At 43.7% G+C, this 15,773-nt stretch overlaps 1 protein-coding gene across 1 annotated transcript in view; it reads left to right on the top strand.

The window, feature by feature from the left end:
• nipsnap1 (nipsnap homolog 1 (C. elegans)) overlaps positions 1-15,773 on the top strand; it is a 47,074-nt gene that overhangs the window by 15,518 nt on the left and 15,783 nt on the right. The window contains exons 5-7 of the mRNA XM_055655635.1: positions 2,244-2,314; positions 9,135-9,275; positions 13,615-13,646. Coding sequence (XP_055511610.1) covers positions 2,244-2,314; positions 9,135-9,275; positions 13,615-13,646 — 244 coding nt within the window. The remainder of the gene's footprint in view (positions 1-2,243; positions 2,315-9,134; positions 9,276-13,614; positions 13,647-15,773) is intronic.

Here is a 15,773-nt window from a genome sequence, read left to right as displayed (position 1 = left end):
CTGCTGTGTGGCTTTAAGAGTATGCCAGAGATGATTATGCTCAGCATCCTCCTTTTAAATGTTCTCCTTAGTTCCTGCCGCCTTTGATGTTGTTGCCAATGTGCGCCAAAACTTCTAGATCTGAGCCTTCACAATGATGTACTTTGCCCTGGTACCTGGACATCAGCACACCATGCAGAAGTCATAATATTGTGAGAGTCTAGAATCAGTCCCATTCACAGTCATTCCCAGGAATGTTTCAACAATGAGCGATTCTAGAACCAAAGGACACAACCTCAGAATAAATGGAAATACCTGTAGAATGGAAATGAGGAGGAATTTCATGAGTCAGGGGGTGGTGAACCCGGGAGATTCATTGCCACAGACGGTGGTGGAGGCCAAGACATTAGGAAGCGAAGATTGATAGGTGCTAGATTAGTATAGGTGTCAAAGGTTACGGGGAGATGGCAGAAGAATGGGGATGAGAGGAAAAAATAAATTAACTATGATTAAATTGCAGAGTATGATTAGGGCTGTCACGGTGGCACAGCAGTAGAGTTGCTGCCTTATGCGAAAACAGCGCCGGAGACCCGAGTCTACGGGTGCTGTTTGTACGGAGTTTGTATGTTCTGCCACTGACGTGCATGGGTTTTCGCAAGAGATCTTCGGTTTCCTCCCACACTCCAAAGACATACAGGCTTGTAGGTTAATTGGCTTGGTAAATGTAAAAATTGTCCCTCGTGGGTGTAGGATAGTGTTAATGTGTGGGGATCGCTGGTCGGCGCGGACCCGGTGGGCCGAAGGGCCTGCTTCCCCGCCGTATCTCTAAACTAAACTAAACTAAAGTAGACTCATTGGGCCGAATGGCCTAATTCTGTTCCTATGCCTTACGGTCTTGTAACCATAGCCACAGTTACACCTGTCTGACCACCTAATATGGCATCTTCAAACACAGCTGCATTTCTCTGCCTTGCAAACCCATTGGTGCCTTGGTCTTGACTGGACTCAGTCATACAGCACGGAAACAGGCCCCAGCCGTGCCCAGCTCCAGCTGTTTGGGTGCAATAATTTCCATGGAATCGGATATGCAGAGTCTGCACAGCAAGTTCCTATATTACGACAGGGTTTAGTTCCTGAGAACATTTAGCAGTTTAAACTCTTTGTAAGTCGTAAGTGAGCAGAAACATCTGTGAGCATGCAAAGGCAGAGTGGATGTCAGACGGCCTTATTGAAAGCGAGTGAGTCTGCTCAACTCCCCCAGCCTGACCCAGCGCCCAGTTTTTTTATTTTGGTGGGGGGGGGGGGTCTTAAGAGGGATGGTGGTGTGACGGGTTGGGGAGAGAAGGCTCATGAAAATGCCCCCATTCCTACCCTGCAGAAGCTGCCCACAGTAGACAGCAGATCCATCACTCTGATATCCCGTGCTTGTTCCTGTGTTTGGGTGTCCATAAGTTGGCCTTTTGTAACCTGGGAGGGAAGACCTGTCCACTAGAGTCCACCTTACCCTTGTGCGAGTTGACTGCTAACAAGCAAAGATGAAGAATTGCTTGAGCCTGCAGTATTTATACATGATCACTCTGTACCTTCCTTACATATTTTCAAGCAGTTTGTTCCCTGGTGCTGATTGTGTGCAGTGGAGATCACCTTGTGTCAAATTGAAACATCATTCATCTGTGGAGAGAAAAACAGCTCGGAGACCTGACATCTTATGCTGTTTATCTCTACAGATGCTGCCTGACTTAACGTCTTTCTGTCTTCATTTCAAATTTCCAACATCTGCACTGTCTTGGCTTTTACGTTGCACAGACCCATCACCGATATTCAGGGAACTAAAGGTCCCATAATCCGGGCAAAACTTCGAGAGCGTAGCTCATGACGCATGCTCGTTCAGGTCGTGTGCCTCTGTCCTGAAAGAGTTAGTTGTTTACTTATTTGTTAATTCTTTATTAAAGTTTCTGGCATTCCATGGTGCTTCAGTGACACCGGAGGTGTATAATTAGTGGGTCAGTGGTGTATTGGTGAATTATTATTACGTGACCTCTGTTGGTCCGGCAAAATGGAAAATACGATAAGGCTCTGGAACCAAAGGTGCCGGAAAATCGGCAGAGTACCTGTATTGACCTGAATAAAATATCAGGATTGTCATGGGACCAAAATGACTGTGGCTTATAAATGTATCACTGAAAATATATGAATTCTGTCATTCGTGCAAAATTACGGTTTTTGTGCGCTCTGCAATTCTGTCATCTTTTCATTTTGGACAGTGCATTTGTGGAGGTTTTCTGGTGGTTATCCTGCTATGACAGATGCAATGGAGAAGCTAAAACAAAATAAGGTAATAAATGAAAGAAATCTTTCAATTATCAAGCCTGAAAGGATTACATTTAGAGTTGACATTAACACACATCTGACTTTAGTTTGTCGTACGTGCCTATGTTTTATCAAATAAGCAAAACAAAAGTAATTGATTAGATGTTGGGATGAAAAATGGAAAAAGCCAAATATGCGAATTGTGAACTCACCTGGTATCTTATTTTCTTAGCTTAGTTTAGAGATACAGCGCAGAAACAAGCCTTTCGGCTCACCGAGTCCACACTGATCAGCGATCCCCGCACGTTAACACTATCCTACACGTACCAGGGACAATTTACACTTATACCAAGCTAATCAACCTACAAACCTGTACGTCATTAGAGTGTGTGAGAAAATCGAAGATCTCGGAGAAAACCCACGTGGTCACTGGCAGAACGTACAAACTCCGTACAGACAGCATCCGTAGTCGGGATCGAACCCAGGTCTCTGGTGCTGCAAGCGCTGTAAGGCAGCAACTACCGCTGCGCCACTGTGCCGCCACTTGTCTGTAGGACAAGCAAATGCAAAGTTAAAAATTATTAAACAAATTTCAGGCCATCAGTCATCATACACAAGGTGTTATTATTGAATGCTCGCCCTTAAGGCATGGCTACGCATTTGCATACTCCCATCTATCTCCGTTATATCAACACATGCCTTTGCTCAATTCCATGTCTCTTTCCTGCTGAGCCTGTTCTTGCCCAAGTTGTATACAAGTTTTCAAATGCTTATGGATTGCTTCCAACTCGTAGGAGTTTGTGACATTGACCCACAAGAAAAATGGAAAGGAAATTCCAGAATTTAAACCAGTCATCCACTGAGTCTGCAGACTCCAGTTTCATTATTTGCTCTGTTCACTATTAACACATTTAATAAAATGTTGCAGCAATGCTATTTCACAGTGTATGATAAAGCAGCGTTTTATTAATAGGATTGCTGTGATCTAAAAATAATTGATCATAATTAATTGTGCCTTAATGGTGGTTGTCAAGGAACTGCTCAACCAAAGTAGGTTTGGCAATATTTAAGAGAGGGGAAAATGGGTGGAGAATTTTGGGGGAAAAACCAGTGAGGAGGGGTTAGGGCAGTGCTTTTCTCGTGACGGTTCACGCCACGATGGTGCACCTTCACTTATTAAAACGTTAATCAGCATTATTTTGTTTTCCATCCTTGTGGAATTTACTGCATTGAGACGGCATACCTGTTACTTTGTTGTATTTCTTGTAAACCTTTGAATGTTTTGGATTTACAAGGCCTATCTCAAGTATCTTGGGACCCGGCCCATCCATCGGACTCCACCGAACTGGCTACTGTCTTCCCCCCCCCCCCCCCCACCACACCCGAGTGACGTTAATGTTCTTTGTTCAATTATTGTGCGTTCTGGCACCTTTTTGAGGACAAACATAGCACTGGGTTAGAATATGAGAGGGTTGGATTGCTGTAGTCAGAAGAGGGAGAGGTGTAGAAGTAGAACAGGCTGTTGGAAGAATGGGAGAGGGAGGGATATATTAGATTGAGTCCCTGGTTGCTAATGAGCAGTGTAGGGAAGCATAACATTCCCAGAGTATGTGGCATGTATCTCTTTGTCCAGGCTGGGATTGGAATGGAGAGGTCGGCAGTGAGATCAATGTTCGGGGTGGAAACAGTAATGAAGGTTGGGTGTGGTGAGGTGGGTCAGTTCAGTGGAATCTGGTCCAGTATCATGTTGTGGATAAACTTCACCCTTGGGCCTGGTCCCAAGGTGCTTGAGAAGGCCATAAAAATCCCAAACATTGAAAGGTTTACGAGAAATTTCACAAAGTAACAGGTATGCTGACTCAATGCAGTAAGTATATCTCCTGCTGAGAATTATTTTATTATGGCTTTTTATTTTAAATACATGAATGCCTGCAGTTTGCATTTGTGACCCTTTTAACATCATTGTGCCGCCACAAATAGCCTAAACCCACTCTCATTTTTTTTCAGCCATCTAACCTTATCTCTGCATCGCAACCCTTAACTCTATAACCACTGTATTGTTCAACTGCTTGTCCAGTATCATGTTGTGGATAAACTTCACCCATATTAGTATTGGCCGGACTGAAGTTGCGTTTCACTTAAACTGATATCTCAACCTAGTTCTTGATTGCAAACCCCATTCGGGTTTATTCCAGCTTATCTCTAAACTCAGACGTCACATCAAGGCCAACTGATCATCTCATCGTTGTTAATTCCTTCTAAACCCCATGTTACTACATTCACCAGCACTATTAGTTTCATGCAGTGGCTTTTTCTGTGATGATATGGTATACCGATCAGCACTGGGTTAAGGGATAAGGTGGGAGAAGTGATGTAATCAGAAGAGGGAGAGATGCAGAATTGAACAAACAGTAAGAAATAGTGGCACGGTGGCGCAGCAGTAGAGTCGCTGCCTTACAGCGCTTGCAGCGCCGGAGACCCGGGTTCGATCCCGACTACGGGTGCTGTCTGTAGGGAGTTTGTTCGTTCTCCCCGTGACCTGCAAAGGTTTCCCCGAAATCTTCGGTTTCCTCCCGCACTCCAAAGACGTACAGGTATGTAGGTAAATTGTCTTGGAAAATGCAAAAAATGTCCCTAGTGTGAAGGATAGTGTTAACGTGTAGGGATTGCAGGTCAGCTCGGAACAGGTGGGCCGAAGGGCCTGTTTCCACTCTTTATCTCTAAAACTAAAACTAGTGGGAGGGAGAGGGAGAGGGAGAGGGAACGAGATATATATTTAAATCAGGCCACAAGTCCCCAATGAGCAATGTACACAAACACAAGGAATGGAAGTCCCAGAGCATGTGGCATAGTTTGCCTTCCAACCCCGTCTCTGCATCACAACCCTTAACTCTACAGCCACTATATTGTTCGACTGCTTGTTCAGTATCAAGTTGTGGATAAACTTCACCAATGTTAGTCTCGGCCAGACCGAAGCCATGTCCCAGTTTAAGTGTGTCCGCACCCTAACCTAGGATTGCAAACCCCGTTCAGGTTTATCCCAGCAGAACCGGTTTATCTCTAAACTGAGCACCAGATCCAACATCAAAGCCATCCGGCTGTGTCTGTTTTCATCTCATTATTATTAACCCCCATCTGACACCCGCGTTACCACAGAAGTTATCACTATTAGATTCAAGCAGTGCCGTTTTGTGACTGTGCATTGATATGGCTTGCTGGCACCTCTAAAATGTGAAACATTATTTAACTTTCTGGCTTCATATTTATTAATATATCTATTAATCGTGTACTGGCACCTCTATGACAACAAAAGCACACTGGATTCAAGCATTTCATCACTCGTCTCTTCAGACCTTCTAGCTATTAGAACATTTATCCAATACTCCTTCTGTAATTCTGTCACAGAGTAAATTACATTCCAACGATGTACAGGTTTGTAGGTTAATTGGCTTGGTATAAATGTAAAATTGTCCCTAGTGTGTGTAGGTTAGTGTTAATGTGCGGGGGTCGCTGGTCGGTGTGGTTTCGTTGGGCCGTAGGGCTTATTTCTGCGCTGTATCTCTGAACTAAACTAAAAGGTGAATCTTGGTTCCCTGATATAACGTTGTCTTTCTGAACTTGTATTGGATCCCAAAAGACAATGGCCTTAACTGCATGTTACCCACGGCAAGCCCAGATCCTTCTTTGTTTCTGATACCTCTTATCACAGTCAGCACAGGCCCTTTTGCAGATTGGCCTTAACATGAGAACATTGTCCCTCATCCCTCAGTATCTTATCATCTCCATCGCTATTCTCCTGAAACTCTACCCAACCGAAGATTTCTTCAGTCCCTTTTATTGGTCCTCCACCAACATCTGGTTTTACGATGGTGTTTTGTGAGTGCTTGCTTCGTGCAAGTGAGATAAAACATAGCGTACAGGACAGGAACAGGATCTTCTGCCCACAAAGTCTGTTCTGAATATGATGCCAAGACCAACCTGTATCTGTCTGCACATCATCCATATCACTTGATTTTCATGTCTACCTTCACTATTCCCTGCATATCCATGTCCTTATACAAAAGGCACTTAAATACCGCAATGGTATCTGCCTCCATCATTACACCTGGCAGTGTGTTCCACCATTTATGTAAATTATAAAATCTGTCCCGCACATTTCCATTAAACTTTGCATCTTTCAGCATAATCCTATGCCCTCGAGTATTTGATATTTCTTCCTAGGAAATAAGTTCCGACATTATACCCTACCTCTCATGGCCTCTCATAACCATACATACTTTTATCAGGTGTCCCCGCGATCTCTGGCATTCCCGAAAAAATAATTCAAGTCTGTCCAGTCTCTCCCTGTATCTAACACTCTCTAATTTAGGCATCTTTCCCGCAAACCTCCTCTGCACTCTGATCCAAGCCTCCACGTGCATCCTGTAATGGGACGACCAGAACTACACATAATACTCCAAATGCAGACTAACCAAAGTCCTATAAAGCTGCGCCATGATTTCCTGAATCTTTTACGCAATGCCCTGACCAATGAAGGAAAGCATACTATATACCTGGTATGTTTCCTATGTTTTAGCAGTGGTCCGCATATCAAAACATGTTCTTTTTGCTTTAATGTGTTTTCAGATGTTATTAGTGGTATTAAAGTATTACATGGGAAGCATATGAAGGAGTGGCAGAAGCAAGGCTCCTTGCCCCCTTAAGCCCACTTCATCATGTAAAAAGATCAGGACTAAACCAGGACTAATCCTGCTCTCAACACCCTTGTTTCATTGTCTCCCAATTCCTAAAGTAGTTTAAGTGTCTTGTCAGATTCCACCCTGAAATATTCAATGACTACCAACCCACCACACTGCTCTCTGGCTCACGAATATCAAAGATGCACCAAGTCAAGTCTAGAGTCAAGAGTGTTTTATTGTCATATGTCCCAAACGGGACAATGAAATTCTTTCTTGCTGCAGCACAACAGAATATGTGAATATGTAAACATTGTATGTAACGAAGGGAAAAATAAATAAAAGTTCAATAAATAGCAAATATGGTGCAAATAACAAATAATAATAGTCTTTTGCAGTTGAGATCGCATAGCTTATTCATTGTGTTTAATAGCCTGATGGCTGTGGGGAAGAAGCCATCAACTGAAAGACGAAATCTCTCCTCATCTCTGTTATATATAGAGGAGACCCCTTTGTTTTTGAATCTATGCCCCCAAGTTAAATAAAATCCCACTCGGACAAAAGCCTGAAAACTGTCAGGAACAACTTCTGTATAATATACCTACGGCCATTAGGCTACAACCTCCAAATAAGCTCTGAACTACAGAGACTTGGGGACGAAGATAGACACAAAAAGCTGGAGTAGCTCAGCGGGACGGGCAGCATGTCTGGAGAGATGGGAATGGGTGACGTTTCAGGTCGAAACGGCTTTTGAAGAAGGGTCTCGACCCGAAACGTCACCCATTCCTTCTCTCCAGAGATGCTGCCCGGCCCGCTGAGTTACACCAGCATATTGTGTCTATCTTCGATTTAAACCAGCATCTGTCGTTCCTTCCTACACATAGACTTGTGGCATTGGTTTTGTCTTTTTGCACTATTATGGAATTTATAGACAATAAGTGCAGGACTGGCCATTCAGCCCTTCAAGCCATTCACTGTGATCATGGCCTACCATCCACATTCAGTACCCCGTTCCTGCCTTCTCACCATGTCCCCTGACTCTGCTATCTTTAAGAGCTCTATCTAGCTCTCTCTTGAAACCATCCAGAGAATTGGCCTCCATTGCCTTCTGAGGCAGAGAATTCCACAAATTCACAACTCTCTGGGGAAAAAACATTTCCCTCATCTCTGTTCTAAATGGCTTCCCCCTTATTCTTAAACTGTGGCCCCTGGTTCTGGATTCCCCCAACATCGGGAACATGTTTCCTGCCTCTAGCGTGTCCAATCCCTCAATAATCTTATATGTTTCAATAAGATCCCCTCTCATCCCTCTAAATTTCAGAGAATACAAACCCAGCCGCTCCATTCTATCAACATATGACCGTCCCGCCATCCCAGGAATTAACCTCGCGAACCTATGCTGCACACCCTCAATAGCAAGAATGTCCTTCCTCAAATTTGGAGACCAAAACTGCACACAATACTCCAGGTATGGTCTCACTAGGGTCCTGTACAATAGCAGAAGGACCTCTTTGCTCCGATACTCAACTCCTGTCGTTATGAAGGCCAACATGCCATTAGCTTTCTTCACTGCCTGTTGTACCTGCATGCTTACTTTCAGTGAGTGATGAACAAGGACACCCAGATCTCTTTGTACTTCCCCTTCTCCCCTTTTTACCACCAATGTGAATAACCTCACATTTATCCACATTAAACTGCATCTGCCATGCATCCGCCCACTCACCCAACCTGCCCAAGTCACCCTGCATCCTCATAGCTTTGTCCTCACTGTTCATACTGCCACCCAGCTTTGTGTCATCTGCAATTTTGCTATTGTTACTTTGAATCCCTTCATCTATATCATTGATGTATATAGTTAATAGCTGCGGTCCCAGCACCGAGCCTTGCGGTATCTCACTAGTCACTGCCTGCCATTCCAAAAGGGACCCGTTAATCTCTACTCTTTGTTTCTTGTCTGCCAACCCATCTCTATCCATGTCAGTACCCTACCCCCAATACCACGTGCTCTAATTTTGCCCACTAATCTCCTATGTGGGACCATACCAAATACTTTCTGAAAGTCCAGGTACAGAAACCAATTTCATTGTTCTGTCTGGGACATGTGACAATAAAACGCTATTGACGCTTAACCATAGCTAATCCTGCATTGATATTTTCCCATTCTTTCAGGAATACATGGAATTCCGAAGGGAAAGGAGCGCGATGTTGCTGGCTCGGAAGAATCAAATACTCTTGGAGTTCAGTTTCTGGAATGAACCACAAGCCCGACCAGGACCTAATATTTATGAGCTCAGGACATACTATTTAAAGGTAGGTTGCTCTACAGACATTTTCTTTTTGTCTGGTTTCTCAGAATAATGTACAGTAGTTTTCAAAGGCATGGGAATGATCGGCTAATTCAGGGACTGCCAAATGTCCCGTGGTTTGAATGGCTTGAACTTGAATGAATTTCTTTAGATTTCATGAATAGAGTTTCCAACCACCAAATGTTTGTGGTAGGATAGGAGCAGGTCTAAGGAAATTCCCAACATGCAAGTAAGCAAATCCACTGAACACAAGGAAATGCCTGTAAAAGCAAGGGGTAATTTTGCTGGAACTATGCCTGGATTGTTTTCTCTGGAACGTCAGAGGGTGAAGGGAGACGTGATAGAAGTATATAACATTTTAGATGGTGGACAGTCAGAATCTTTTTCTCAGGGTGACAAAGACTGGAGGGCTTGGCTTCAAGGTGAGGAGGGGGCAAAGTTTAAAGGAGATGTACAGGGCATATTTTATTACACAGACTGTGGTGGATGCCTGGAATGCATTGCCAGGGATGGTGGTGAAGGCAAATGCAATGAGACATTTTAAAGGCTTTTAGATAGTCACATGGTTATGCAAGGAATAGAGGGATATGGACAATGTATAAGCAGAGAAGATAACTTTAACTTGGCATCATGTTGGGCATAGGTATTGTGGGACATAGGACCTATTCCTGTACTGCACTGTTCTATGTTCTATCCAGATATTCTCCATTGAATACAATTGCAATGTCATTAGATCAAATTTCCTCCTGGGATAAATAAACTTCTATCATATCGTAACACCTTTTTTATACGCCTTCTAATATAACTTTTGAATGACGGTATATTCGTTACCTCTGCTGTCCTGTCTGTGAGGATGATTAAGGATAGCTCATTGCCTTTTTGGGCTTATCTACTGAACTTTCCCATCGTCCTTTCAATCCCATTCTTGGCAATAAACTTCCTTTGGTCACTGATTTTTAATAGTGTCTTCCCAGAGGTTCGATAAATGGAAAAAAAAACATATCTCCTGAAGGAAATCCGAGCAGCAGTGGAGAAGGAAGGACTTTGGGTAGATAATGAATTGTGGAATCACTCTTGAGACTTGGGGATACATTATATGTGGGTAAGAAATACACGCTGAGGGCTCAGTGTACGGTGGGACTTGACAAACAACCTGCTGATAATATTTACAGTCTGAAGAAGGGTTTCGGCCCGAAACGTTGCCTATTTCCTTCGCTCCATAGATGCTGCTGCACCCTCTTGAGTTTCTCCAGCACTTTTATCTACCTTCGATTTTCCAGCATCTGCAATTCCTTCTTAAACTGATGATATTCCCAGGAATAGATCCACATTGGACAAAATAATTTGTGATGCAAAGGGCATTAAAGATATTTTTAAATATGTAATTATAACCACAAACTCATAACTCATTGAAACTCATAACACAAAAACTGCAAACAAAAAAATTCATCTTCCACTTTGCTCAGACAATCCGAAGGGGCAGAAATGTATACATTTTATTCAGGACTTTGAGAAACTGAATGCATTTGTTACTTTATCTTGAAGTTCCCACCTTTTCAGAAACCACTCTTCAGCTGATTAAGTTCGCTTTGCACATTCTACAGAAATAGCGGAGGCTCATAAGTTGTAGGAGCAGAATTAGGTAGCACGCAAAACAAAGTTTTCCTCTGTATACTATTATTGCACACATGACAATAATAACCCAATATTAATAAGTGATTTGCATTCCTAGATTTTGTAAAAAATAAAATTGGTATATATATAACAGAATATATTCGATTCATATGACAAGACAGAGCATTTAATTCCACGACTCGTGTTAGCTCATAGAGTCGTAGAGTGATACTGTGTGGAAACAGGTCCTTCGGCCCAACTTGCCTACACCAGTCATCATGTCCCAGCTACACTAGTTCCACCTGCCAGTATTTGCTCCGTATCCCTCCAAATCGGTCCTATCCATGTACCTGTCTAACTGCTTCTTAAATATTGGGAGCCCTCTGGCAGTTGTTCCATACACCCACCACCCTTTGTGTGAAAAGTTACCCCTCAGATTCCCATTAAATCTTTTCCCCTTAAACTTCCCACCTTAAACATGTCCTTTGGTCCTCGATTCACCTACTGTGGGCAAGAGACTTTGTGCATCTACCCTATCTATTCCTCTCATGATATTGTACACCTCTATAAGATCACCCTCATCCTCATGCGCTCCAAGGAATAGAGACCCAGCCTACTCAACCTCTGCCAAGAGCTCAGATCCTCTAGTCCTGGCAACATATAATATATAACCATATAACAATTACAGCACGGAAACAGGCCATCTCGACCCTTCTAGTCCGTGCCGAACACATAATCTCCCCTAGTCCCATATACCTGTGCTCAGACCATAACCCTCCATTCCCTTCCCATCCATATAACTGTCCAATTTATTTTTAAATGATAAAAACGAACCTGCCTCCACCACCTTCACTGGAAGCTCATTCCACACAGCTACCACTCTCTGAGTAAAGAAGTTCCCCCTCATGTTACCCCTAAACTTCAGTCCCTTAATTCTCATGTCATGTCCCCTTGTTTGAATCTTCCCTACTCTCAGTGGGAAAAGCTTTTCCTCGTAATTTTTCTTTACATACATCGTCATGCCCATGTAGAGATTTTTAACATGGGTTCCAGCGTAATGAAGCTTAAAGCCAATACCTTTCCCTGAACAGCCTTTGCAGCTACTGTACCTAGCATCAGTGTATCTCTCTGTGTGCATTTGCAGATTTCTATGTTTCTCTACTGCATTTAGGGTATTCTGGACTAGTATTGAACCTCATCAACATTCCTTGCAAGCTGCAGTACCTAAAGCTTGTGTATTGAAATCCATTTGCTGATTATATGTACACTTGTCAAGTTCATGTGCCTTCCTTTGTTTGGCTATAACTATTCCCCCAATTAAGTGCCATCAGCAAATTTTGAAATTCAACTTAATTCTGTAGTCTGATATAAAAATTGATCAGAAGGGAGGTCCCAGACACAATCCCTTTAACTGTCTGAGGACCATCATTCTCTTACTGTATAACGCCATATCAAATAATGCCTTTTGAAAATCCATGCATGTTACTGCAATTTTTGTGCTGAAATTATCAACCATGTCAGTGAACATGGTTGATAATTCTTGACAACATCTTGACAACAGAGACACTTATGTAAGAATGCTGTTCATCGATTACAGCTCAGCATTCAACACCATTATTCCATCAAAACTGATCACCAAACTCGGTAACCTGGGCATCGACCCCTCCCTCTGCAACTGGATACTGGACTTTCTAACCAACAGACCCCAGTCTGTGAGGTTAGACAAGCACACCTCTTCAACCCTCACCCTGAACACCGGCGTTCCTCAGGGCTGTGTGCTGAGCCCCCTCCTCTACTCCCTCTTCACCTATGACTGCACACCTGTACATGGTACTAACACCATCATCAAGTATGCAGATGATACAACGGTGATTGGCCTCATCAGCAACAACGATGAGCTGGCCTACAGGGAGGAAGTCCAGCACTTAGCAGCATGGTGCGCTGACAACAACCTGGCCCTTAACTCCAAGAAGACCAAGGAGCTCATTGTAGACTTCAGGAAGTCCAGAGGTGGCACGCACACCCCCATCCACATTAACGGGACGGAGGTGGAACGTGTTTCTAGCTTCAGGTTCCTGGGAGTCAACATCTCCGATGACTTCTCTTGGACCCACAATACCTCTACTCTGATCAAGAAGGCTCATCAGCGTCTCTTCTTCCTGAGGAGACTGAAGAAGGTCCATCTGTCTCCTCAGATCCTGGTGAACTTCTACCGCTGCACCATCGAGAGCATCCTTACCAACTGCATCACAGTATGGTATGGCAACTGCTCTGTCTCCGACCGGAAGGCACTGCAGAGGGTGGTGAAAATTGCCCAACGCATCACCGGTTCCACGCTCCCCTCCATTGAGTCTGTCCAAAGCAAGCGCTGTCTGCGGAGGGCGCTCAGCATCGCCAAGGACTGCTCTCACCCCAACCATGGACTGTTTACCCTCCTACCATCCGGGAGGCGCTACAGGTCTCTCCGTTGCCGAACCAGCAGGTCGAGGAACAGCTTCTTTCCGGCGGCTGTCACTCTACTAAACAACGTACCTCGGTGACTGCCAATCACCCCCCCCCCCCCCCCCCCGGACACTTATTATTTATTTTTTATTCAAATCGTTTGCTATGTCGCTCTTCAAGGGAGATGCTAAATGCATTTCGTTGTCTCTGTACTGTACACTGACAATGACAATTAAAATTGAATCTGAATCTGAACCTAATGTCTAATGCATTTCTTTCTATTCCAGCCAGGGACCATGATCGAATGGGGTAACAACTGGTAAGTAAGTGTTTACAGGTCTATTGTTGTTTTGTTTAACATCAAGCTGAGTGCGCTGACACAAAAACTGCCCTGCTCAAACCTTGAGCAAAACGCAAAGTGCTGGACTAATACAGCAGGTCCCTGAAGGACGTTCCTGATACAAAATGTTGCCTATCTATTCCCTCCTCACGTACTGCCTGACCTGCTTAGTAACTCCAGCACTTTGTGTCCTTTTGTGTAAACCAGCGCCTGTGGTTCCTTGTTCCACATTTTGACTGCAGCATGAATGAGTCGTTCCAACATATTTCTAAGGTCATTCAGGAGTTGTATGCCACATTTCCTGTTCTTGTGTTGTCTAATCCCATTTCAAATGGAATTTTAATTGCACAGTTTATTGTTTAAGGTCTTTACAATCTCCACACTATGTAAAATAATTCTACAAAATGCTCTAAATTTTGGAATTATTGTGAGGGTTAGAGAACAGAGCATGTAATCATGTAATATAATGGTTGGTTCTGAAAATATATATATTTTTTATTATGCTGTATCTTATAGACCTTTAAAGTACCACTAAATTAATCTTAAAGTTATATTTGCTGCTATGAAATAAAGAGAAATACTAAAGACCTCTAAGATCCTACACTATTGAGAGTTGTGGAGGGCGCTACTACCTGTGATGGAGGAAGTTTACTCCTTAATCCAAGTCCGCTATTGTCCTTGATGTTCCCCGATTCTCAGTAGCTCTTCGGTGGGAAATATATCTGATGCTATTTTGATCCGTGCCATCAGATAGCAATGTGTGCCTGTCGGAAAATAGTTATTTATATTACACCATAGTCTGCAGTTGCCCCAGACTGCAGATGGGAAGTGCAAATTAGGTATTTGAGTTCTCGATTTCAGACTTGGCTTTGCAGAAACAAGGTCACATTCTTGATCAGCCATGATCACATTGAATGGTGGTGCTGGCTTGAAGGGCCACTTGGCCTGCTCCTGCACCTATTGTCTATTGTCTATTGTCTTATCCAAAGGCAAAATGCTGGAGTCACTCAGCGGGACAGGCAGCATCGCTGGAGAGAAGGAATGGGTGACGTTTTCTGGTCGAGACCGTTCTTCACGATGAAGGGCTCATAAACAATTAGGTAACCAGTCATGGAAATACCCTTCTGATAACGAAGGAATGGGGTCGTGGAATTTTCAATCACGGCAAATACAGGTCCAACACCGATTTTTCTGGCAACTGGTGGACAGGCACCTCCTTTAATCCGAACAAAATGCCCGCTGGAGGTCACCCCGAAATCTGCCGCCTGGAGAGGTGGCCGATCTCGACCTCATCGGGACCTCCGCACCAATTGGCAAGTTGAATTTGCCCCCTGATCAGCGGGACGGGTTTCCCCCCCCTGCAGCCGGGACTCTGGAACTCTGGCCCAGCCGGAGCCGGTAGATCCATTCTCACAGCCAACTTCCAAGGCTGACTTTGCGGGGTGATGTCTTGGTTCCTCAGTGGCCTAGTTGGACCGTTCCTGTACCGTTAGATTCCTCTCGCAGGTTGTGACCTCTTTTGGCCCCGTAAAATGCTTAATCCAGAAATGCTCTGGAACCAAAGATGCTGGAAAATCAGTGGCGGACCAGTATTGTCATCAAGGCATACAGCACAGAAACAGACTCTTCAGCCCAAGATGCCCAATTGCGCAAGTTCCATTTGCCCGTGTTTGGTCCACACCCCTCTAAAACTTTCCTATAGAATGCTGTTGTTTACATTTGCCTGTTATTATTAAGTTCACTGAAACAACAGGGAGTATCTAGAAATGGTGGAACCAACTTCCAGGAACAACCTAACATGTAAAACATAAGTTGGATACAATAAGAGAATTATATAATCTATCCCTAGTAGTAGTTGAATGTGAAAATAAATACTTGTGATATGCATATGTATTCACAATCTCAGGACCACCCAATGTGCGTTATACCCTAATTATGACTTCAGGCGTCGTAGAGGTATACAACACCAAAATAGGGGCTTTCGTCCGACTTGTCCGTGCCAACCAAGTTGTTTAACCAAGCTAGTCCCACTTGCCTGCTCCTAGCCCATATCCCTCCAAACCTTATCCTATCTATATACTTGTTCAGGTGTCTTTTAAATATTTT

This window comes from Leucoraja erinacea, chromosome 25 (genome assembly GCF_028641065.1).
Source record: "Leucoraja erinacea ecotype New England chromosome 25, Leri_hhj_1, whole genome shotgun sequence".
Taxonomy (NCBI): domain Eukaryota; kingdom Metazoa; phylum Chordata; class Chondrichthyes; order Rajiformes; family Rajidae; genus Leucoraja; species Leucoraja erinaceus.
The sequence above is the reverse complement of the archived record's forward strand: the minus strand, read 5'-3'. Positions and strand labels throughout refer to the sequence as shown.